General features: G+C 36.4%; 3 protein-coding genes and 6 non-coding genes across 9 annotated transcripts; 3 read left to right on the forward strand and 6 right to left on the reverse strand.

Annotated features, from left to right (window-relative positions):
• Positions 1 to 11: 11 nt before the first annotated feature.
• Positions 12 to 92, reverse strand: TRNAL-AAG. The gene has a single exon. It is a non-coding gene; the product is annotated as a tRNA-Leu (tRNA).
• Positions 93 to 1,198: 1,106 nt separating this feature from the next.
• Positions 1,199 to 1,279, reverse strand: TRNAL-AAG. The gene has a single exon. It is a non-coding gene; the product is annotated as a tRNA-Leu (tRNA).
• Positions 1,280 to 1,641: 362 nt separating this feature from the next.
• Positions 1,642 to 1,722, reverse strand: TRNAL-AAG. Its single transcript has one exon. It is a non-coding gene; the product is annotated as a tRNA-Leu (tRNA).
• Positions 1,723 to 7,062: 5,340 nt separating this feature from the next.
• On the reverse strand, positions 7,063 to 7,143 carry TRNAL-AAG. Its single transcript has one exon. It is a non-coding gene; the product is annotated as a tRNA-Leu (tRNA).
• Positions 7,144 to 7,224: 81 nt separating this feature from the next.
• Positions 7,225 to 7,305, reverse strand: TRNAL-AAG. Its single transcript has one exon. It is a non-coding gene; the product is annotated as a tRNA-Leu (tRNA).
• A 3,009-nt stretch (positions 7,306 to 10,314) lies between these two features.
• On the forward strand, positions 10,315 to 12,437 carry LOC111796495 (alcohol dehydrogenase 1). The gene is made up of 9 exons (XM_023679134.1): positions 10,315 to 10,433; positions 10,569 to 10,705; positions 10,777 to 10,823; positions 10,918 to 11,243; positions 11,332 to 11,414; positions 11,491 to 11,566; positions 11,636 to 11,793; positions 11,875 to 12,036; positions 12,122 to 12,437. Exons 1-9 carry the CDS (start codon positions 10,397 to 10,399, stop codon positions 12,236 to 12,238), a joined length of 1,143 nt encoding a protein of 380 aa, XP_023534902.1. The 5' UTR covers positions 10,315 to 10,396; the 3' UTR covers positions 12,239 to 12,437.
• A 1,785-nt stretch (positions 12,438 to 14,222) lies between these two features.
• Positions 14,223 to 17,601, forward strand: LOC111796516 (pentatricopeptide repeat-containing protein At3g09040, mitochondrial). Its single transcript, XM_023679167.1, has one exon. The coding sequence runs from the start codon at positions 14,249 to 14,251 to the stop codon at positions 17,255 to 17,257; it is 3,009 nt and encodes a 1,002-aa protein (XP_023534935.1). The 5' UTR covers positions 14,223 to 14,248; the 3' UTR covers positions 17,258 to 17,601.
• A 1,025-nt stretch (positions 17,602 to 18,626) lies between these two features.
• On the reverse strand, positions 18,627 to 21,701 carry LOC111797530 (serine carboxypeptidase-like 42). The gene is made up of 10 exons (XM_023680553.1): positions 21,212 to 21,701; positions 20,971 to 21,078; positions 20,807 to 20,899; positions 20,618 to 20,710; positions 20,114 to 20,199; positions 19,755 to 20,033; positions 19,541 to 19,674; positions 19,281 to 19,373; positions 19,075 to 19,192; positions 18,627 to 18,989 (listed from the first exon to the last, which is right to left on the reverse strand). Exons 1-10 carry the CDS (start codon positions 21,465 to 21,467, stop codon positions 18,822 to 18,824), a joined length of 1,428 nt encoding a protein of 475 aa, XP_023536321.1. The 5' UTR covers positions 21,468 to 21,701; the 3' UTR covers positions 18,627 to 18,821.
• Positions 21,702 to 24,517: 2,816 nt separating this feature from the next.
• LOC111797780 lies at positions 24,518 to 24,615 on the forward strand. The gene has a single exon (XR_002815606.1). It is a non-coding gene; the product is annotated as a small nucleolar RNA Z221/R21b (small nucleolar RNA).
• The last annotated feature ends 1,562 nt before the right edge of the window (positions 24,616 to 26,177 follow it).

A 26,177-nucleotide genomic window follows, 5' to 3' on the forward strand; every position in this document is an offset into this window, starting at 1 on the left:
CGCAAAAACATTGTTGAGAGTGGGATTTGAACCCACGCCCTTTCGGACCAGAACCTTAATCTGGCGCCTTAGACCAACTCGGCCATCTCAACTTTATTGTTATAATTTTTAAATTTAAAAAACTAATCTTATTGCTATTTTTTATTGGCCTAAGATCAAAAAAACTAATCTTCTTCTCATTTACCTTTTGTGTTTTAAGGAAAAGGTGAAGGCAATATCTATATTTGAAAATTATAAATATATTAATGTTGATGGATATATTTTTAAATAATTAAATTACTTTGTCACTTTCTCGATAAACTCACTTAAATTATTGCAACATTTCTAATAGCCAACAATCAAATCTACAAATTTTACCAATTCGAACACAGCTTAGTGAATAAGACACAGATAACTATCCAAGATCAAAGGCCTATGTTTTAAAACAAGAAATATGTAATAAATTCGTCGCTCGTGGTTATAGGAAAATCTCTTTATAAACAACATTCTAGACTTGTAATCATCGTTAAAACTTGATGTTTTACGTTTTTTTATTGAAATTACAGTCAAACATGGATGTACGTACTGACATACATTGCAATTATTCTACTTTTTCTCTTAACCAATATTGCAACTCGAAGATTTGAGTCCTATCAATAATAGTATAGATTTTATTTTCACTACTTTTTATTTAAAATAAAAAGTAATACTGGGAATTATTATATAATAAATATAAATAGAAATAAATATTATATATATTATGAATGAATGTGTCCATTTAATTTAATGCGTAACAACTTCAACAATTGTATCTCACGTCACAATTTGCAAGTATTTGGCTATTCTTTCGGTTCATCTGAATGCAAAAATCACATCAATTTAATAAGTAATTATCTCTATCTAAACAGTTGTCTATGATATAAAAAACTTATTTTGTCATTCTTTTAATGAGAATCTCAACTCGAGCGGTTTCATTTTATTAGTAAATATTGAAAGTGAAAAATATAAATTTATTAAAATTAGATTATATTTGATAAAAAATTATGAAAAAAAATATTTTGAAATGTTTTTATTAGATATATTTTTTCATTAAAGAAAAAAAAAAGGCTTGTCATTTAGTAATTAAAATAGAAAAAGGATTTTTCTGAATACTTCCAAACGTTGACCGGTCAGCGCTTCCCGCCATATTCGGGTAAGAAAAGAAAATGAAACTGAAATATGTTGAGAGTTGGATTTGAACCCACGCCCTTTCGGACCAGAACCTTAATCTGGCGCCTTAGACCAACTCGGCCATCTCAACGTTGTTGCTATGAATAATTATAAAATAAATGGTTTTTACCAGTCAGCGCTTCCGGCCATAACAAAAAAAACGGGAAATTAGATGTTGAGAGTGGGATTTGAACCCACGCCCTTGCCTTAGACCAACTCGGCCATCTCAACGTTGTTGCTATGAATAATTATAAAACAAATGCTTTTTACCAGTCAGCGCTTCCGGCCATAACAAAAAAAACGGGAAATTAGATGTTGAGAGTGGGATTTGAACCCACGCCCTTGCCTTAGACCAACTCGGCCATCTCAACGTTGTTGCTATGAATAATTATAAAACAAATGCTTTTTACCAGTCAGCGCTTCCCGCCATAACAAAAAAAACGGGAAATTAGATGTTGAGAGTGGGATTTGAACCCACGCCCTTTCGGACCAGAACCTTAATCTGGCGCATTAGACCAACTCGGCCATCTCAACTTATTGCTAAATTATAAGAATAATTAATTTAGTTTTATTAAATTAATGGCTATTTATTCAATCTACCAATATGTAACATTGGATACGGGAATTAATTTCCTCCCTTTATAATTTTAATATCAAACTTCCAAGACATTAGAGGTTTAATTTGAGTATACGTTAGAATAGAAAAATACTCGAGAAAGTGTCGAGAACCTAAAAAAATAAAATAGTAGAAAAAAATGTCGGTCAAACTTACCGAGGGTCATTTTGCCCCTAACGGATATGTTGTAGCACTTAGACCAATCACTTGCAAAAAAAAATAAAAAAATAAAAGTAAGAAAGAACGGAGCTAAGGTTCTGACGAAAAGAAAGAAAAACGATGATTCGTTCAACCTGGGGATTGGAACGAAATTGGCCTAGAAGTCTACACTGGATTAAGAAGCGAAGATTTGATCGTTCGATTTCGCCAAGAACCGTATGCATATATATACTCGATATATCTATCATGGTTAACATACATAACTTATTAATGTCTCATAAGCACATTGTGGACATGTTATGTATCATATAACATTCATATTATAACGTAATTCAACACATAACACACCATAACATCATAAAAATATGACGCGTATATGGACCACAAGGTATGTGTCATTCCTACGGGACGTAAGTCATCCATCCAATTCCATGTGCATCCAATAGTAAAACCACTTACGTGTTGGCCTAAGTCAAAGTCATTAAATTTTCTGAGTCCATGCTCGTTTGATCCTATTGATTAAGATCTGGTTTTAGAACTCGGTTTAAGAAATTAAATTGGAAAAGTAGAGAAAATGGGGTTGTGTAGGTGCGTGTATATATGTTTTGACTATAACAATATACACATTTAAAAAGAACTTTCGTCCTTGAAAGTACCTCAAGCTTGGAATAGCTCGAGATTCTTCTCCACCATTTCGTCCTCACGTTCCCATGCTGCCTTTTTTGACTTATGGTTTTGCCAAAGTACCTTGTCGAACCGTATATCCTAGTGGGGTCTTTATTTCTAGGGCTAAAATCTATACATGTCTTTTCTCATAACTCATACCCGTATCTAACTGCAAAGGTACAATCTATCACATGGGTATGGTCGATTATGTACTTACAAAGCATAGACATGTGAAACACGTTATGTATGTTAGGATCGATACTAGTTATTAGCTCTGATACCAGTTGTTAGGATCGCACAACAACGCACACGCTCGATCTAGATGAACACAAAGAATGGGATAGAGAAAATTGCAAGGAGAACTCTGGCTAAAAGGATTTTCTTTTTATTGATGACTTCAGGTATGTACAACAAGAGAGAGTACAGAGAATAGAAAGTACATTCTCAAAGCTCTACCGGACGGGATATATATATATAGTTCAATTTACTATATATAGCTTTACCAGATTTAACCATCTACTATATATAGTTATTTACTATATATAGCTTTACCGGATATAGCTTTACCAAATATAGCTTTACCAGATATAACCGTTGACCAAGCTATAAATAAGCATCAGGCTCCATAACCTAACAATTCTCCCACTTGGAGACTGATCTAGTCAACCAAGAATTTCATTCTCAAACGACCATGAGCATCTTCATGGTCTTCATGGCACCATATCAATTGAGGCTTTGCACAACCTCAATATTCCAACATCAACACATTTTGTCAACATGTTTGCTGGATTCTTTGCACCCTCTATCTTCTCCAAACACATCACCATCTTTCACTAACCTGCAAGTGAAATGGTATCGTCTTCTGTGTTTTCTCTTGAAATGATAGACCGGGTTCCTTCGCCAACTGTTTGACACTCTGACTATCTCTGTAAAGAATATCTTCGTGCTACTTCTTGCCCATTCTTCCAGATAGTCAGTCATCCATATCGTCTTCTTTCCAGCTTCAACTATTGCCACGTACTCAGCCTCAGTACAACGCATTTTTGAAGCCTAGACGTCTCATCATCCATGGCTTGCTCCTACTTGGTTGTATCCTCCAACTGTAGGGCCTCATCAAAGGGTTGTGATTCCCTTTCATTAGCAATAGATAGTGTAATGAAGGTACATACATATCTGGTACTCTGATGGTACAGGATGATCTTCTCAACACTGGTTCAGGTGTCACTTGCTCCACTGATGATTCCTCCGCAACAACCTCAGGAGTTTGTTGAGTATCTGCTACAAGATCACTTGGTGATTTTCTCCGCAACTCAACCTCAACTCCCACTTGCTTTGTTGTCTTGGAACCTTGCTCCACATCTGGTTACTCAGCAGTAGTCTCAGGAGTTTCTTGAGTATCTGCTACAAAATCACTAGGTGAGTTTCCCTGCAACTCAAGTTCAACTCCCACTTGCTTCGTGGTCTTGGAACCTTGCTCCACATCTGGTTCCTCAATAGTAGTCTCAGGAGTTTCATGAGTATCTGCTACAACATCACTAAGTGAGTTTTCCTGCATCTCAACCTCAACTCCCACTTGCTTCGTCGAACCTTGCTCCACATATGGTTCCATTTCCCCCCCACTTTCTTCAATTCTCTGGCGGTCCTTGTGAAGCTAACTCGTTTCTGCTTGCTCATAACATAGTTCTCACAACGACCCACATCAACAGATTTCAGACCTTCTAAAACTCCTTTCGCAGCCAGCCTCTTCATTCCTTTCGAGCTCATAGGTTCAAGTCTATTGTGTCGTAGACTTGAATTTGAAGCACTCTCAGCAACAGCAGCTATGTTCATACACCCTGCAGTGGTGTATAGGGTTCCAGATTTTGAGCCACGTGCTACCACCGTAGCACCCTTCATAATCTTCCACGAACCCTTCCCTAACTTTGTTGCATAAACTGTGCTATCCAATTGATCAATAGAGATCAGGTTCCTTTTGAGAGCAGGAATATATCTGACATCCTTTAATGTCTACTGATTTCCTGCCGGAGTTTTTATGCATACATCTCCTTTTCCTTTAATCTCCAAATCTTTGTTGTCGGCAAGATACATCGTAGACTTGAATTTGAAGCACTCTCAGCAACAGCAGCTATGTTCATACACCCTGCAGTGGTGTATAGGGTTCCAGATTTTGAGCCACGTGCTACCACCGTAGCACCCTTCATAATCTTCCACGAACCCTTCCCTAACTTTGTTGCATAAACTGTGCTATCCAATTGATCAATAGAGATCAGGTTCCTTTTGAGAGCAGGAATATATCTGACATCCTTTAATGTCTACTGATTTCCTGCCGGAGTTTTTATGCATACATCTCCTTTTCCTTTAATCTCCAAATCTTTGTTGTCGGCAAGATACACCTTCTCGAAATTTCCAGACTTGAAATTTCGGAACAACTCTTTATTTGGAGACGAATGAAAAGATGCACCTGAATCCAAAATCCAGGATTCAATCGAACTGTCCGCGTTGATGATTAGAGCATTCCCAATGTCTTCTGCTGAATTTATAGAATCATCATCATCTCCAAATTTGTGATTCTGCTTCCTCTTTGGTCTTGTACAACCTGTCCGAAAGTGACCTTTTTCTTCACAATTCCAACACGTTACGTTCGGTCTATTTGGAGATTTTTCTCGGCTCTTTGATTTTGATCGCTCTTTGTTTGGGCCCTTCGGTTTACTTCTTCCATTTCGATCAACACTGAGAGCATTGCCTGATGAATCTCCAGTTTCTCGTTTGCGAATACTTTCGCTGAGAACTACATCTCGAATTTCACCAAACTTCAGTTTATCAGATCCTCGGGAACTGCTGATTGCGGCAACAACAGTATCCCATGACTCGGGTAAGGATGACATCAAAATCAACGCTTTAATTTCATCTTCGAAATTAATTTCCACCGAACCCAGTTGACTTATGATCATATTGAATTCATTTATATGATCCGCAACACGTCCACCTTCAGACATCTGTAGATTGAACAATCTACGCATCAAATACACCTTGTTCATAGCCGACGGTTTTTCATACATATTTGACAGCGCCTTCATCAGATCTGACGTTGTCTTCTCCTTGATGATGTTAAACGCCACGTTTCTGGATAGCGTCAACCGGATCATCCCTAAGGCTTGTCGATCCTTGAGCTTCCACTGTTCCGTGGTCATGGTATCCGGCTTCACCCCCAACAGAGGTTCGTGAAGATCTTTCTGGTACAGATAATATTCAATCTGCATCTTCCAGAAACCGAAATTGGATCCATCGAACTTCTCAATTCCAATCTTTGAACTTTCCATCTTCACAGATCGTGGTGAATTTCGCCTAGCTCTGATACCAGTTGTTAGGATCGATACCAGTTGTTAGCTCTGATACCAGTTGTTAGGATCGCACAACAACGCACACGCTCGATCTAGATGAACACAAAGAATGAGATAGAGAAAATTGCAAGGAGAACTCTAGCTAAAAGAATTTTCTTTTTATTGATGACTTTAGGTATGTACAACAAGAGAGAGTACAGAGAATAGAAAGTACATTCTCAAAGCTCTCGACCGGATATATATATATATATAGTTCAATTTACTATATATAACTTTACCAGATTTAACCATCTACTATATATAGTTATTTACTATATATAGCTTTACTCGATTTAACCATCTACTATATATAGTTATTTAATATTAACAGCTCGTGTTCACCCACTTCGTCCCAATGCACTAGAGACTTGCATCGTTATCCATATAAAGCCTTGAACAATACCATGTCAATGATTGCTTGAAAACTACTACGGTAGGTGAATTCCATGAGGAACAACTTGTAGTCTCAACTAGCTGTTGGATGTGAAGTGTAAGTCCCAAATTGACACTGTTGATACTGGCACTCTATGTAGTCCAACAATATCCTTCATATCTAATTATATCTGATTGTCTACCGTATAGACATCCTCTCCTCACAAGAAGTGTACAGACTTGGTAAGTCTATCGCTCACCGAGTAATTTTAAAAATAAAATATCCTATTGTGATAATATATTTTAAACTTAAATCAATTAAATTAAAAATATGATAACTTTTAACTACCAAATCTACTTTCANTTTTTTTTTTTTTTTTTTTTTTTTTTTTTTTTTTTTTTTTTTTTTTTTTTTTTTTTTGATAAATAGAGATTTTTTATATTTAAGATTAAACAAAAAATTTATTATTTGAAAAACATATTTCAAAATGTTTTTATTATATTTTTCATTAAAAAAAAAAGAAGAAAAAAAGACTTTTCATTTAGTATTTAAAATAGAAAATTGATTTTTGCGAATAATTCCAAACGGTCACAGTCTGTGGAGGATGTGGCTTTTGACCGGTCAGCGGTTCCCGCCATATTCGGCCAAGCAAAAGAAAAAATAAAAGAAAATATAACGATTGTTGAGAGTGGGATTTGAACCCACGCCCTTTCGGACCAGAACCTTAATCTGGCGCCTTAGACCAACTCGGCCATCTCAACTTTGATACTGTCAATTCTCAACATAATTTTCTTCCCCTAATAATTCCCACCATATTCGGCTAAGCAAAAAAATTAAAAGGTTGTTGAGAGTGGGATTTGAACCCACGCCCTTTCGGACCAGAACCTTAATCTGGCGCCTTAGACCAACTCGGCCATCTCAACTTGTTTATAGCATAAGATTAAAATATCAATGTTGAATATTTATATTTTAATTTTATAAATATATTAATTTCGATGTATATTTTTGTAAATAACTAAATTATTTTGACTTCTCCGATAAGCTCGATCAAATTATTGAGAAACAAAATTTATAAATTTGACCAATTCAAACATAGTTCCGTGCATAAGGCACACATAATCATGGTCGAATCTCGTTAATAAATTAGTCAGCCTTGCCTATAAGCGAATCTCGTTATAAACAACAATTTAGACACGTAACCATCGTTAAATCGTGATGTTATACTGAATCGATGTGTAATCATATTCGCTTAAATAGTTGAATCTCACTAGCATACACGACAAATATTCAACTTTTCTCTCGACCAATACTGCAATTCAAAGATTCGAGTCCTATCGACAAAGATCAAGAGAATAAAAATTTGCGAAATGAAATCTATAGATTTGACCAATTTGAACATAGTTCAATGAATAAGATATGAATAATATCTTAAATCAAAGGTGGATGACGAGTGACGTCGAGAACCACCGAATATAAGAATCATTATTACTAAACACATCATTTGTCTACTTTATCATTAATTGTTTTTTTTTTTTCCTCCCATGATAAGACCCACAACCTTTATATTATTATTATTTACAATTTTACTCTAAAATATTTATACTATTAATAAATTTTATTCTATTTTAAAAAAATTATATATATATATATATATTATTTTAATATTAAATTTTATTTATACATGATTTATTATTTAATTTATTAAAACATAAGATTTTCTTCGAATAAAAACTATATAAATTTTTAAGTTGATATAATTTTGTTACGATATACGAAAATTTACATTTAATTGTTACTACCTAATATCGATTATATGGTTAAAATAAATAAATAGGGTATTATTTATCATTTATTTGTTTTAATTAGTTATTATTTATCAAAATAAAATTAATTGTTAAAATAAATATTATTACGAAATAAAAATAGTAATACACTTTCTTAAATTTAAAATTTAGTATTAAATATTATTATTTTAATTCAAAATTATATTAAGATGCTATTTATTTTATGCATTTTAAATTAGCAAGAAATATTAAAATATTATTCTAGTAATTATTATACTTTTGATAATACAAACAAACAACATCAATATATTTTTATTTCTAATTTCACTTAATTTCTCGTTTCAACATTTAATTAAAGGAATAATATTCATATTTCCATTGAATTTATTATATATTAATTTTTTTGGCTTATTTATAATTTTATCCCTCAAATTTTTATTTCTTTTAAATTTTTTTTGGATCTATTAAATGTTTAATTCAATTTTATTATAAAAAAAAACTCGTATTTATTACGATAATAGTAGAGGTGTTTGTGGGTTGAATTCAGTCAAATTAAAACATTTTTTAAATACAACACAGTCCGTTGGTTCAGGTTGTTTCTTCAAACCTTTAGATGTGTTTATCGAACCTAAGGATTTTGACCATATTATCTTTGTACTCGACTCTTCCATATGGACGTTTTTTTTTTTCAACTAGCTATTAATTTAAAACCTTAAATTTTCCTGGCAAGTGGCTATATATATATATATATATATATATATATAAAATTATATCAAATGAAATTTATTGTCCAAAACCATTGGGTTGAAAATGATGTGTAATTCCAAAATATATAGCTTTCAAAAGGTCTCCAATTTCTTTGTTCCTTCCTCAATTGTCCCCTTTCGAATGGACCTTCTATCCTTATGTCAACTATCTACGTCAAATTCACGTTCACGTGATTTAAAAGACACGATTTGTAACGACCCAAATCCACCGCTAGAGGGATATTGTCTTTTTTAGGCTTTCCCTTTCGGGCTTTCCGCTTTAAAACGCGTCTACTAGGTGAAGGTTTCCACACTCTTATAAATGATGGTTTGTTCTCCTCGCAACCAATGTGGGACATCACACAATTACTCATTTCGAACATGATTTTTTCAGCACTTTTGAAAATTTAAGCCTATTTTTCGAACAAAATATTTGTTGGATAATGAAAGTCCCACATCGGCTGATTTAGAGAATGATCATGGGTTTATAATCAAAGAATACTCTCTCCATTAGTATGAGGCATTTTGGGAAAATCCAAAGTAAAGCCATAAGAATTGTGGAGAGTCTCATCTAACAATATTAACGGGTAAAATTGTTTTTAAATTTTATTGGAACCGTTGAAAGTAGAAAGTATCTGTCTACACGTCACGTGTCTATCTACACATCATACATTATCTCTAAGCTGTTTTTTTTAATATATATATATATATATATATTAATTTTACTTTTATTAATAACGGTATTTTAATTATTTTTATCAATTTAATCTAAAAATATAATAATTAAAATCAAATTATTACCTTAGCATTAAAAATCCTAATATTTATATAAAAAAAATTAAAAAATTTATTACCATCGTTATATAGATAGAAAGTATTTATCTACACGTCATACATCATCTCTAAGCTATTTTTAAAAATATAAAAAAAAATATTAATTTTACTTTTATTAGTAACGGTATTTTAAAAAATTAAAAAAAAATTAAGATGTTTTTAACGTTTTAAATTTTTTTTAAATATCAATAAAACTTTTAAAATATCATGAATATTTTTTATTTTAATATATTAATCATTTACATTTAAGATAAGAAATTATTTTTATTAATTTAATTTAAAAATTATAATAACGAAAATTAAATTAGTAATTTATAATTTTAAATTAAAAACATAATTATTTTGGTAATTAAAATTAAATAGTGGCGAGGCGGGCAAGTTGGGTTTTAGTTTATGGATAATGGTCGCCTTTGCCCACGTGGCACACCTAAGAACCTGAGGCGCACCCAGAAAACCAGGAAATAGTATTACCGGAAATGGTATTACCGCCGAAAACCACGGTTTATATTTTTCGAAAATCCAAAACCAAAATAATTAATCACTATAAATACTCTCCCTTAGTTCTTCATTTCTCATCACCATTCGCATCAAATCCTTTTCAGTTCATCAAAGCTTTCTTTCTACAGATCTCTCTTCTACTATAATCAACTATGTCTAGCACTGCCGGTCAGGTCATCAAATGCAAAGGTAATTGTAACATTTCATTTCGGTATTCGTGAAATTTGGTACGGATATTGGGATTCGATCAATATAGTCTAAGTTTAGGGATTCGTGTTTGTGTTTGGAGTTGATTTGGATGTTTGGATCTTTGTTTTGTTGTAGCTGCTGTGGCTTGGGAGGCTGGAAAGCCACTAGTGATTGAGGAAGTGGAAGTGGCGCCGCCGCAAGCTAATGAAGTTAGAGTGAAGATCCTTTTCACAGCTCTTTGTCACACCGATGTTTATTTCTGGGAAGCGAAGGTAAATTTGTAATCAATGATGAAGGAATGTATCACATCGGTTAGGTTTTTGATTTTGTTTGCGTTTTGTAGGGCCAAACTCCTTTGTTTCCTCGCATTTTTGGACATGAAGCTGGAGGGTAAGTAGTGGATTGATTGTTCTGATTTTGATTCTGATTCTGAATCATTTTGTTTGTGATATTGATTTTTTGGTTTTTGGATCTGTTTGATTAGTGTTGTTGAGAGTGTTGGAGAAGGCGTGAAAGATCTTCAACCAGGAGATCATGTTCTTCCTGTTTTCACTGGTGAATGTGGCGATTGTCGTCATTGTAAATCAGAAGAGAGCAATATGTGCGATCTTCTTCGAATCAATACTGATCGTGGTGTTATGATCAGTGATGGCAAGACCAGATTCTCCAAAAATGGACAACCAATTCATCATTTCGTTGGAACCTCCACTTTTAGTGAATACACTGTTATTCATTTTGGCTGTTTGGCTAAGATCAATCCTGCTGCTCCTCTCGACAAAGTCTGCGTTCTTAGCTGCGGAATTTCCACAGGTTTTGAGCATTTCTTTGTATAATGTTTGGTAGATTCTTGTTTTCATTAGCTGATATTGAATGAATTTGTTTGTGATTGTGAATGAAGGCTTTGGTGCCACTGTGAATGTTGCAAAGCCTAAAAAGGGTCAATCTGTTGCTATCTTTGGCCTTGGAGCTGTTGGGCTTGCTGTAAGTTCATATCTGTTCTTCACTCGCAGATTCTCGTTTCTATTATCCCCATAATGACACTGTTTTTCAATCTTAGGCTGCTGAAGGGGCAAGAGTTTCCGGGGCATCTAAGATCATTGGTGTTGATTTGAACCCGGCTCGATTCGAAGAAGGTGCAGTCAAATTACTTGTTTTGGATGAATTATCATGTACCATAGTATTGATTTGTTTGATCTTTGCAGCAAAGAAATTTGGTTGCAATGAATTTGTTAACCCAAAGGATCACAGCAAGCCAGTTCAAGAGGTGATAGCCGAGATGACGAACGGAGGAGTTGACCGAAGCGTCGAATGCACCGGAAGCATCCAAGCAATGATCTCGGCATTCGAATGCGTTCACGATGTAATTAAGCATCAATTTGAAATGACATTCTAAGTGCTTCTAAACGACGAACACTCATTATTGATTTTGTTTTGAAAACAGGGGTGGGGTGTTGCAGTACTAGTGGGAGTCCCAAACAAAGACGACGCATTCAAAACTCATCCTATGAATTTCCTCAACGAAAGAACTCTAAAGGGTACGTTCTTCGGTAACTACAAGCCTCGATCCGACATTCCCGGGGTCGTCGAGAAGTACATGAAAAAGGTAATGAAAAATCCTCAAAATGTTCAAACCCCATTGAAGGAATTTGATTTCTGAGGCCTTTTTCTTATTGTTTGTTCTTGATTAGGAGATGGAATTGGAGAAATTCATAACTCATTCAGTGCCGTTCTCTGAGATCAACAAGGCGTTTGATTACATGCTGAAAGGGGAGTCCATTCGATGCATCATTCGCATGGGAGACTGATTTAACAAATTCTGGGGTTAGTTTTACATTTTGGAATAAAGATTATGACTCAAACTGGAGGATTTCTCTCCGTTTCCTTTTTGTTTTCGTTGTTGTTTTATGTTTCTGGGTGTTCTTCGTGTTCATCGAGTTCATCCAGGGATTGCATCGATGTTATTAATATAAATAAATAAATAGAAAGTTCATTTTTGATTTTTCATATCGTTTCTGTACCTTTCTTTTTATATTTATAGTATATATATATAGTAATAATAATAATACTAAATTACATGGACCACTCTTTTTTAAATCAAATCCTTGCAATTAAATAAATAATAATAGGAACAACTGAGTCCATTTAATGAATTTGTTAATGAATTTGGTATCTGTTCCTCGTTCCGTAATTGTGAACCAAACAAACACCTATTGAAATGAGTCCTACTAAGACGTACGCTGAGGTATTGATGGTAATTCTCAAATATCGCAGAATAGAATTTGATACGATGAGATAGAATGACACCCTTCGTTCAATTCATTGGATCCTTTTCTTCGTTCGAGAATCTCCTCCCCTCTTCAATAGAAACAGATAGACTAGAAACATCTCTTATCTCAATGACACCACAGGGATATTAAATGAAAGGAATTGGCACGAAAAGTTTTACACTATCACCCCAAAAAACCAAGCTAACAGTCGACTTCTACTACTAAGCTATTGAGGAACAACGACCCTTAGGTATTGATAGAGAGAGTTGTCTCGTATCCATAGGTGTTCTTTACCTACCCGCCAAACCTTAGGTACTCTCTATCTACCCGCCAAACCCCTTTATGAAATTCAAAAAAATATATATTACAAATATATTTAAATTTTTAATTTTTAAAAAATTCAACGGAACTCAATTTGTATTGTAGAAAAGGAAACTAACTAATACAATTTGTGTTCGGGGAAGCTTATTAGGTATTATAATTATTGAGGGATAACGCCAATCTGTGGTTTCTATTTTTTAAATAATTATTTATTTTTATTATTTAAAAATAAAAAGTAATTGTATTTCTAAAATTTGTGACGTAGGCGGACCCCACACGGAATTGGTACTAATTTTATGTTTCTCTCTCCTCACCTTTTTAATAAATTAATATTAATTTATGTTTATTTTAATCCATTTTTTCTAAAAAATAGTAACAAGTGGATAAGTCATAAACTATTATTTTTTAGTTACATTTTTTAAAAAATAATAACTGCTCTAAAGATGTAATAAAATTTTAGTTTAATAAAATCATTAAATTCAAAATTCTTATTTAGTAGATACATAAATTTAAAATTAAAAAAATATATATATTAAACCCAAAATTAAAATTTTTAAAAGAATTACTAACTCCATTGGTATGAGGCCTAAAGCAAAGCTATGAGAGCTTATGTTCAAAGTGGACAATATCATATCATTGTGGAGAGTCGTGTTCGATGGTATCAGAGCCATGCCCTAAACTTAGGGCTTCTAAAGGAAAGGAGCCAAGCCCCCGTCTAACATGGTATCAGAGCCATGCCCTAAACTTAGGGCTTCTAAAGGAAAGGAGCCAAGCCCCTCCTCGAAGGCAGTAAAAAATGAGTAAGACTCCAAAGGGGTCGAGCCTCGATTAAGGGGAGGTGCACTTTGTTCGAGGAGAGGTGTTGGATGATGGAAGTCCCACATTGACTAATTTAGGGGAATGATCATGGGTTTATAAGTGAGGAATACTAACTCCATTGGTATGAGGCTTTAATTTTGCTCGCGGTAATTGTGACCTCTCGAGAGAATCGATGACTGCATAAGATGCACTTGCTAGTATTAGAACATCTAAGAATTCTTCTCAAATATCGCATAACAGGGAATGGAACGGGTTACCTACAAAAAAATGTTTAAAAAATATGCTTATAATTAAATAAAATAAAATGTGAAATTAAATAATTTCACAATTTAAAATGTGAAATATCTCCTTTTTATAACCTAGAGAAAGAGGAGCGGACTTATTGAGTCCAAGTCATGTGGAAGCCGTATGAAGTCGATGCGTCTCAACTCCTTCACATGTTCTTCCCGGCTTCCATCCTTCTTAAATCCACCCCATGTTGCCAGAATCGCCTCCTATTCCACTCCAGATTACATTTCGAACCAAGTTTTAACCGAAGATCACAATCCCCATTCAGAACTTCTGCAACTTTGCTTGCATCACTGCAGGCGAATCAAAGCCCACAACCTGTTCGATGAAAAGCCTGAACCAGTTCTTCGAGCATTGAGAACATCGAAGGTCATTCATTCGAAGAGTTTGAAGATTGGAGTTGGGCTCAATGGGTTACTGGGCAATGCAATTGTTGACCTCTATGTCAAATGCGGCAATGTGGATTATGCTCAGAAGCTATTTTCCCGGCTGGAGAAGAAGGATGTATTTTCCTGGAATTCAGTGCTTTCTATGTACTCTAAGCATGGGTTATTTGCAACTGTTGTTGAATCTTTTGTGTCTATGTGGAATGATGGGGTTCGGCCTAATGAGTTCACGTTTGCGATGGTATTATCTGCTTGTTCTAGGTTGCTGGATGTTAACTATGGTAGACAAGTGCATTGTAGTGTTCTTAAGATGGGGCTTGGGTTTAGTTCTTTTTGTCAAGGTGGGCTAATTGATATGTATGCCAAATGCCATGATTTAAGAGATGCTCGGTTGGTGTTTGATGGGGCACTTAATATGGATACTGTTTCATGGACAGCCTTGATTGCTGGGTATGTCCAAGATGGTTTACCTGAGGAGGCAGTCAAGGTGTTTGATAGAATGCAGACAGTTGGACTTGTACCTGATCAGATAGCGCTTGTAACTGTTATAAATGCTTATGTTGCTTTAGATAGGCTTGGTGATGCTCGTAAGTTGTTTGCCCAGTTGCCCAATCCTAATATTGTAGCTTGGAATGTGATGATTTCAGGGCATGCAAAGAGAGGATTTGCATTGGAAGCTATTTCGTTTTTTCTTGAATTGAAGAGAACTGGCCTAAAAGCCACTAGATCTACTATAGGAAGTGTTTTGAGTGCAATTGCTAGTTTATCGATGCTGAATTATGGCTTAATGGTTCATGCTCAGGTGATTAAGGAAGGGTTAAATGATAATGTGTATGTAGGAAGTGCATTGGTGAATATGTATGCCAAATGTGAAAAAATGGATGCTGCGAATGAAGTGTTCAATTCTTTAGAAGAGAGAAATATTGTCTTGTGGAATGCTATGCTTGCAGGTTTTGCGCAGAACGGGCTACCCCATGAAGTGATGGATTTGTTCTCATATATGAAACGGTATGGACCTCAGCCTGATGAGTTTACCTTCACTAGTATTTTCAGTGCATGTGCCTCCTTGCAGTATCTCGATTTCGGTCGTCAACTTCATAATGTTATGATCAAGAACAAGTTTATATCTAATCTGTTTGTTGCAAATGCGTTGGTAGACATGTATGCTAAATCTGGGGCTTTAAAGGACGCAAGAAAACAGTTTGAGTTGATGAAAATTCATGACAATGTTTCATGGAATGCAATAATTGTAGGATATGTTCAGGAAGAGTATAATGATGAAGCTTTCATCATGTTTCGAAGAATGGTTTCCAATGGGGCTCTTCCAGATGAGGTGTCTTTAGCTAGTATAGTGAGTGCTTGTGCTAATGTTCATGAGTTGAAACCAGGGCAACAATGTCACTGTCTCTTAGTTAAAGTTGGTTTAGATACAAGCATTTGTGCTGGAAGTTCCCTCATTGACATGTATGTCAAGTGCGGGGTTCTTTCGGCAGCTCGGGATGTCTTTTATTCTATGCCTTCTCGAAGTGTCGTCTCAGTAAACGCTCTGATTGCTGGCTACACTATGAACCATTTAGAGGAAGCTATTTATCTATTTCATGAGATGCAGATGGTTGGACTTAAACCTACGGAGGTCACATTTGCAGGGCTTTTAGATGGATGTGATGGAGCATCTTTGCTGAAACTAGGAAGGCAAGTTCACTGTGAAGTTATTAAGTGGGGTTTTCTATTAGGTAGGGAAATGGTGTGTGTGTCTCTCTTGTGCATGTATATGAACTCCCAAAGACTCTCCGACTCGGAAACACTCTTCTCTGAGTTGCAGTATCCAAAAAGTTTAGTTTTATGGACTGCTTTCATTTCAGGATGTGCACAAAACAATCACTATGAGAAGGCTTTGCTATTCTATCAACATATGCGATCCGAGAATATCTTACCGGACCAAGCAACGTTTGCGAGTGTTCTTCGAGCATGCTCTGGATTGTCTTCTCTACAAAACGGCCAAGAGATTCATTCCCTTATCTTCCATACGGGTTTTAACATGGATGAAATCACCTGTAGTTCTCTTATCGATATGTATGCAAAATGTGGTGATGTTGAAAGCTCTGTTAAAGTTTTTCATGAAATGCGTTGTAGAAACAGTGTCGTTTCTTGGAACTCCATGATAGTTGGACTTGCAAAGAATGGCTATTCAGAAGAAGCACTTGAAATTTTCAGGGAGATGGAGCAACAATCTATCATGCCTGATGATGTTACGTTCCTTGGTGTTCTTTCTGCCTGTAGCCATGCTGGAAGAGTGTCCGAAGGCCGAAAGATCTTCGACGTGATGGTTAGCCATTACAGGTTACAGCCAAGAGTTGATCATTTGGGATGTATGGTAGACATTCTTGGGAGATGGGGTTTCCTTAATGAAGCAGAGGATTTCATCAACAGACTCGGATGCAAAGCAGATCCGATGCTCTGGTCGACTTTGCTCGGAGCTTGCAGAAAGCATGGAGATGAAGTTAGGGGGAGGCGTGCGGCTGAGAAACTTATGGAACTGAAACCACAAAGTTCTTCACCCTATGTGCTGCTCTCTAGCATATACGCTGCATCAGAGAATTGGAAACAAGCTGACTCTTTAAGGAGGGAAATGAAATCGAAGGGAGTGAAAAAGTTGCCCGGATATAGCTGGATAGAGCCAGGAAGAAGCGTACGAGGCAGCTCGTATACGATTCAGGAGCCAAACTCGAACACAAGGACTTAGGTGTCATCCATACTAATGACTTATCAACTGAAGAAGGTGTGCAATTGGTAATGGAGAACCAAAGGAACTAAGCTGCCTATCAGTCACTCTTTTAAGGTAACAATCTTTTCAATGTCATCTTCTTTGATACTTGAATGATATGCAGATTTTCTTCTTGATCTAAAGAATAAGTCTCTAATTAATTCCTTATTTATGAGTCTGTAAATAGTAAATGCTTAGAAAAAATGGATTTAGATTCATGTAGGGGTGATCTTATTATCTATAAATAATCATTTGTTTACAACAATGACGGATAAAAATGCTTCTGTAGACTGTTGATTTGTAGTGGAAAATTAAAGTTTCAGTGATACGATCTATGAGTGTATATTTGGATGGTAAATTTTCTTTTTATTAACAAAAATAGTTTTATATTTAGATTTTCTTTTTGAATTTTTGAGGTTGAATTTTTTTTTTTTTTTTTTGGATGACCCAAATAACCCGTACAAGATTCACATCCCAATGAGGGTTGGGTTGGATTCTAAACTCTATTTTTGAATGGGTCGAGTTGATTTGACTAAAAAAAATCTCCGACCCATGAACTGCACCAAAATCTTCAATTGTCTAAAGATTTAACTGAACCTGTTTGTGGTTTGGATTGGGTAGCCCTAGTTGATCTAGTCATAGATTAGGTAGCCCTAGTTGATCAAGTCATGGATTGGGTAGCCCTAGTTATTAAGTCATCTACTAGACTTTTGCAAGTGAAAAAATTGCATTTTCTTTCTTCTTTTCAACTTAACTTTCATAAACCCTTTGCAACTTAACTTTCATAAACCCTAAACCTTAAACCCTAACCCTAAACCTTAAACCCTAACGGCCCAAATCCACCGCTACCAAATATTATCCTCTTTGGGCTTTCCCTTTCAGAGTTTCCCTCAAAGTTTTTAGAACGCGTCTACTAGGAGAAGTTTTCACACCCTTATAAAAAATATTTCGTTCTTCTCCCCAATCGATAGAGATCTTACAATCCTACCCCCCTTTGAGGCCGGCGTCCTCACTGACACTTGTTCCCTTCTTCGATCGCTGTGGGAGCCCCCAATCCACTCCCCTTCGATCCCCAACGTCCTTGTTGGCATACTGTCTTGTGTCCACCCCCTTTGGGGCTCAACCTCCTTGCTAGCACATCGCTCGATGTTTGGCTCTGATACCATTTGTAATAATCCAAACCCTCCACTAGCAAATATTGTTCTCCTTCAGCGTTCTCCAAGGTTTTTCCAAGGTTTTTAAAACGTATCTGTTAGGAAGAAGTTTCCACACCTTTATAAAAAACTTCCACGTTCTCCTCACTTAGATCTCACATCTTAAATTAAGATAAATGTATTGAACTGAGAAATCCAGATAATCAAATCTTTTTCCATGCTAATTCAAACCCAACTTTCAAAGAACTCAATAAGAAGAAACTGGTACAAATCAGATAATTCATATTATGAATTGCCCCACACTTGTGGGCTTGAATGTTAATTTATTTTCTTCTTTTCCATTTTCCAGGATGCATATGAAGTAAGAGTAATCTGTGTAGAAAACTTGTTTAATCTTCAATCGACGGGCGAGTTGAATTAGGCAGTCTCCGGCCACGAATAAAGGAACTAAACAGATGCAATGCTCTTGATGGCTGCGCGTAAGGTACCATATGAGCAGCGCCTCTTACGGTCGCAAACGTCAACAGATTTCCGTACTCGATCGCCCAACCTCCGACCTGTCCATGAACAGCCATGGCTTAAGATGGAACCAAAATTCAGAAGAACAAAAGACTGATGAAACCATTAGAATGCAGAAAGTACCTGCCCTTTGTGGAACCAAGTCCCATATGGGACCGTGATCTTGAATTTCATATCATGAGCGAGTTCACGGACGAGCGTTCGAGATCCCAACAAGGGTACGACAGAATCTTGATCCCCACTGCAATGGAAGATCAGGTCAACTAATACATCAACTAGATAACTACTCTGTTTCTTGCTTCTATTTTTTTAATACGAAACTAAGTTACCTGAAAACCCAAACGGGAATTCGATTTTCGATTATCCGTTTGAGCAATGGAAGTATGTCGATGTTACCATCCGTGTCGCTATAATTTATTAGACTGTCAATCAAGCTCACAAAATGTCAGGTTCCTGAAATGGATTTAGCAATGTATAGTGCTTGAACATGAGCAAAACTCTTGCTATTTAACAAAGAATGAGTACTTTTTCTATTCGAAATTGATCGGTTTTGCTTTTATAAAAGCTACTATTTCGCAGTATCACTTACGAACTGCACATCGACCAGCTGTAAGGTAATTTAGTTCGGTTAGCATGAAGCGCTTTCTGAACCTCTGGAAGGTTGAAGTAGAATCGTCTTTCCATGGTCATGCACACGTCGACCCCCAAGCTTATTTTAGTAGCCTGCAAAAGATTAGATCGAAACTTAGGCACTCAACTAGAACGAAATAGAAGAATAAAGTGAACGAAGATGTAGTCGATACCATTTTCTTCAACCGTAGCTCTTGCTCCACTATAGATGGATAGCACACGTCGAGGATGACGTCGTAATAGTTTATGTAATTGCCAACAATGTGGTTCGCTATGGATATGGCTTCATTGCACGAATGTGTCACATTGTGAGGACTCGAAAAAGTATAATCCTCGAAATCACATTCGTTCATGATGGTTAGACCGATTTCATCCGAAATCATCCCATGCGACCAATAAAACTCGTATGATGCTGGAACATCTCTATCGAGTTTCAATAGAGGGTTCCCGATCTAAAACGACAAACCCATTTGAACCGTAAATAAAAGTATAAAGAAAACAAACTGTATTATCAAATTACTATACTTCTTACAGCAACTCCTTTGATATTGAACTTGAAACTACTGGACTTTTCATTATGATCCAACAGAGCAATAGCCAACTGTGGTATGTAATGCCCTGTGCAATAAACGCGAAACTATTAACCGACATTCTTCCAAACTAAGCTACGAAAGAGAAATTCTCGATCCGAATCTGATTCCCTCTAATCTCCCTCAGGGTTTCTAAAACGTGTCTGTTATGGAGAAGTTTCCACACCCTTCTAAAGAATGTTTCGTTCTCCTCTCCAACCGATATGGGATCTCACAATCCACCTCCATTCGGGACCCAGACCGCCCAGTGTCTAGCTCTAATACCATTTGTAATAGTCCAACCCCACCGCTAGCAAATGTTGTCCAAACCCTAGAATGAACTACTAATCTCTCAAACTGACAACGAGCGAATCGATTCAAGAAATCAAGTTATACACTAAGGTATCAATAATCAAACTCGCTTATCACCGAAAAAGACAATTCGATCTCGTTCATGTTTAACAAACCTGCATAACTTTCACCCGTAAGATACAACGCTCTAGCTTTGAACAATGGAAACTTCTCGTACCAATTCATCATAAACATATGCATATCCCTGGCTGCGACGAACAGATAATTATACTCAACTTCTTAACTTATGAACCAAACATCCTAAATCATCTAAACCCGACATCGACGTAAACGATTTCCCTTACCAGCAGAGGCATCTCCACAGTCATAATCTGAACTTGTGTTTGAATATGACCATCCAACTCCAGCAGGAGATTCAACAAACAGAAGATTTGAAGCTTCAAATGATTCAAAATGAAACTCAGTTGCTTCAAATTTCAAACTAAATTGATAATGAAATCTCTCATACCTTTATTCCAAGACATGGGGTTTGTCCTAAGGCCTCTTCCATCCCCAGTGGGATAGAAAGGACCCAACTCTGTGAAAGCGCCTCCACCAACAGAAGAACAACCAGGCCCTGAATAGAATGATTCAACCACAAATTCTCTATGAACAGTCAACAAAAACAAGCATTACATGATTTGAAGAACAAAAAATGGATCAAAATGTGAATCGATTGAAGAAATTAAGAACATAAAATGATCAGAAACCTCCATTGAGCCATAGAGTGAGAGGTTTAATCTCTGGCTGCTGCTCTGCTTCAACGAAATAGTAGAACAAACTCCTCCCATTTTTGACATCCACATCGACATACCCAGCATACTGTTTGAACCCAACAGGCGGCTGACCGGGTAGCCGCAGCACCAGATCTTCACTAGGAAAACCCTCAACTCTGCCGCCGCCGCTACTCAGTAACCAGAAAAAACCAAGCACAAGCAAAACCCCATCAAAACCCCACAGACCCATTTGAGAAATCCACCGTTTCCCACAAAAATAAACAAACCCCTCTTCCTCCTTCAACGGATTTCAAAGGAATTTAAATTAGAATGCAGTTATTGGCGTTTTGAAAACCAAATTCTGTTTGAATGAGCACGTGAATCTCTGCCCACTTTAAAGAAAAAGGGGTGAAGTGGGAAGAAGTGGGGGCGAGGGAGGGGCAAAGCTATGTGCATGCGGGGCTTGAGAGGTAAGAAATGAATGATGAGAGTGAGAAAAGAAGCATTGGGAGCTGTGAATCAATAAATGGCATGAAATTATCCAATTCTACAGTATTTTTAGTCTAAATCTGCTCAAGAACTAGCAGCCAAGGCAGCAAATTATGGATTACTCTTCACGGGTTTTGTGCAAACAGTTTGTTTATTTTCCTGAAAGATTAGGAATTCATTCCGTTTCAAGTTTAGAAGAAGAAATCTTGACGTAATGTGTTAGAACAAGGAGTTCATCTCTTGTGACAAAAGAAGTTATCTTTCAATAGAAAGATGATAAAAAAGGAGTATTAGGATTAAGCACACGTTGTAAAATTTATAATATTTTAGTACTAGAATTGTGATTTTGGTTAACCTATTCTTTTAAATTTTTCTTTTCGGTTGGGAAGAAAGGACATAGCTCAACTGTCTCGATCATATACTCCTGGGTGACCGATAGTGAAGTAGTACCGTGAGGGAAGGGTGAAAAGAACCCCCATCGGGGAGTGAAATAGAACATGAAACCGTAAGCTTCCAAGCAGTAGGAGGAGACCAAGACTCTGACCGCGTGCCTATTGAAGAATGAGCCGGCGACTCATAGGTAGTGGCTTGGTTAAGGGAACCCACCGGAGCCTTAGCGAAAGCGAGTCTTCATGGGGCAATTGTCACTGCTTATGGACCCGAACTTGGGTGATCTATCCATGACCAAGATGAAGCTTGGGTGAAACTAAGTGGAGGTCCGAACTGACTGATGTTGAAGAATGAGCAGTTGAGTTGTGGTTAGGGGTGAAATGTCACTCGAACCCAGAGCTAGCTGGTTCTCCCCGAAATGCGTTGAGGCGTAGCAGTTGACTGGACATCTAGGGGTAAAACACTCTTTCGCTGCAGGCCGCGAGAGTGATAAAAAGATAAGAAGTATACACACATAATAATATAAATTGGAGATATCTATTTTACCTGTGGGGTTGCGGTCTTAGAAGGGACCTGCCCGAAACAGGGAGGGATTCCTCGTTTAGACGGGAAATGAGGAACATTTTTTCCTTATTAATAAATGAGGCCAAAGACAAGATTATATTCTCGTCCATGTCCCATGCCCAGTTTCTTGCCTCGTCTCGTCTTGTCCCTGCCTCGTTTAATATAAATATATTTTCAACACATATATGATTTTTAGCTATATTACAAAAATAATTAATATTCGTTATAAACTATATTGTAATATTAAAATTTGAATTTTTTAGAAATGAGATGGGTTGAAATATATTGATTTATTAGTAAATTAAAAAAATTATATTGAAAAATGAAAACTTTAAAATAATTATTTTAAAATAATAATAATAAACAGAAGAAAAAATTATTGCAGAGAACTCGATCCTAGCAAAAATAAATGGAGAATTTTGCAAAATAAGTGATGGGGATAAAGACGGGACCTGCCCTACTCGGTGGCTATCAAGTGAGAGTAATTATGAGAGAGGTACACCACTTGAGTGACATTTGTGGTGGTAGTCTAACACCCCCATCAATATCATGAATTTCATACACATGTTGTAATTGGCTCGAACTTTTCAATATGTTGTGGTGGACACGTTGATGAAAGGTTGAAAGGGTTGTAAGTTACGAGTTTCTCGTTTATAAATTATTACACTTTGTTTAAAACGTAACTCTCGTGTGTTGGAATGATCTGAAATCGTTTCTGGCGTTGTGTTATCACGAAACAATTGACTTGAAGTTGAAAATCAATTAGTGAGAAGACTATTAAGAGATGGAAGCGTACAGATGTCACAACCGTACTAAAAAGATAATAAGTTGTGTGATCATCATGTACCGACATTAGAAGGTGATATATGAGTGGCTCCCTGACGTGCCTCATGAGGATGGAGAAAAATAAATATCATGATGCGATTGAAGAGAAGCTAAATCACAAGCAAGAATACACACTAATGTCATCAATGGTATTAGAGACATGCTTACCGGAGGTCAGATCGAGTCTCGGGCCATAACCTCAAAAGTTCGAGTTTCATCTGTGAGATTTGACAAGTGAATCTAGAGCTAAGTTTGTATAAGTGAGAGAAGTAAACTTGCCAAATTTGGACACCAATGAACCCTCTGAATTAACATATGACTCCTCACCAATTTTTCATGTTTGTGTGTATTACTGTGTAGGCAAGTGTTGTAATACGAGTGTTTTATGGTCTACCTTTGGAAATGAGTTTTCGAGGATAGTGTCAGGTGGCACGAGTGTGCCAATATTGCATCGCTTCTCTTGAGTTGGAAGCTGAATTATAGTATTGTATTACCTGGGAGGATTTGCACGTCAGCACCTCAATAGTCCTAAGTATAAAGTTAGCTCATAGATCGATTTTTAATATGTAGATGATGAAATGAGATGCGATACCGCATTTGAGCGTACGACATGTATGGCGGAATGAAACTTAAGGGTAAATTAGTCATATTGGGTCGAGAGAATAACATTTAAAGAGAAAAAAAAAAACTTTAATAACAAGCATTTTATGCCAGACTAAGCCCAGGCCCAGGCCCATTCACAGGCCCATTCACAGGCCCATTCCCCAGGCCCATGCCTAGGCCCAGGCCCATGCCTAGGCCCAGGCCAAGGCCCGTGGCTTCGTACCCGGAGCCCCATACGGCCATTGAATAGTAAAATGAGGAAATCAAATTAGGGTTTCTGCTTCGAACGCCTATATAATCACAGTAGCCGGTTTCCTTAGCAATTGTATCGCTGGGAATCATCATCATCTTCTTCTTCTTCTTCGTTTGAGAGTTCTGTGTTTGATTATGGAGTTTTTGATTTGTCAATTAGAGTAACAAGAAATGTATTGGCAATGAGGATTCTTTGAGATTGTCATGCACCACTCTGATGATGTTTAACATCAGTCTGTGATGATAAGTTTCTCTAAACCCATTGATCTGAGCCTCTTATTTCTCTGTATTCTCTCTGATCCTTTCTTTTTCTCTGTTTATGTTCAAATCTTGCCTTCATTATCTTCTTCTGTGGTGAATTGAATTTCGCTTTGATACTCTCTCTTTTTCTCTGTTTTATGTTCAAATCTTTCCTTCATCTTCTTGTTCTGTTGTCGAATTTGATGTTTGAGGAATTAGATTTTAATTTTGGAAGTTTAGGAGATGAAGTTAAGGAACCAAATGATGGGCGTCTTCTTCGGAAGACGCAACCATGATGCGGACCGAATAGCTTTTAGCTTGTGGATCAATTTTGGCATCTGATGGTTCCTTGTTTCATTATTATTGTGCGATTTGAACGCTTAACTTTTTGAATAAATTTACCTACTGGACATAGCCTTAGTTCTTCGTTCTACTCTTGAATTTTGGTTTATTTTTTCATTTCAGAAGATTCTGAATCAGTTTCCACAACTGATTTTAGTCGATTTCGTTTTGATGAATTAAAGTACTTTTTAATGGTTTTGGATGTTTCTGAAAAGATTGAAAATCGTCTGGTGCTACTTTGTTCATTAGTAAAAGGAATTAAACAGTAGTACTCTTCATTTTGGGTGTTTATCAGAATTTATCGAATGAAAAACATCCTTAAATATGTTCTTTGCCTAATTTTTTATTTTGCAGGATTTACTCCATATTTCCTTTTTATCAGCTTAGAGAATTTTTACTTATCAAAACGTTTAAGCAATTGTTTGCCCGAATTTAGTCATAAATATCCAGAACTGGACTCATAAACATGATCGTGGCTTGATTTTTTACTACTAAGCATTAGTAATTGATTATACCATCATAGATTTTTTTTTTTGACTAAATGAACGAAAATTTGATGCTAACCAATGAAAAATTGATTTCTTGATGTATTGGATGGTGAATTTATGTCTATGCTTATATGTTTTATAAGCTCTATGAAGATGAATGCAATGGAGGATGAAACCTTGGAGAAGATATGACATAAGAAAATGGTCGAAAATTATGTACACTAACATGAAAATACATTAAGGGAAAGAAGATTTAGGGTTTCAATATCTTTTATACCCATACCAACGAAGAAAATAAAGCCTTTGGCTTGGAAGTATTTAGGTGGACGATTCAGGTAACCTAATTTTGTAGTAATCTTACAATGGAAAGATTCAAGTGGGAGTCCTCTTATATAGGAAAGATCTCTGCGGTGTGATAAGGAGTCCTAGAAATGATCGATGGAAACTTCCTCCTTGGTCCGGTCCTGGAGCCAGAGAAAAGATCGATGGAAACTTCCTCCTTGGTCCGGTCCTGGAGCCAGAGAAAAGATCGATTGAGACTTCCTCCTTGGTCCGGTCCTGGAGCCAGAGAAAAGATCGATTGAGACTTCCTCCTTGGTCCGGTCCTGGAGCCAGAGAAAAGATCGATTGAGACTTCCTCCTTGGTCCGGTCCTGGAGCCAGAGAAAAGATCGATTGAGACTTCCTCCTTGGTCCGGTCCTGGAGCCAGAGAAAAGATCGATTGAGACTTCCTCCTTGGTCCGGTCCTGGAGCCAGAGAAAAGATCG

This window comes from Cucurbita pepo, chromosome LG06 (assembly GCF_002806865.2).
Source record: "Cucurbita pepo subsp. pepo cultivar mu-cu-16 chromosome LG06, ASM280686v2, whole genome shotgun sequence".
NCBI lineage: Eukaryota > Viridiplantae > Streptophyta > Magnoliopsida > Cucurbitales > Cucurbitaceae > Cucurbita > Cucurbita pepo.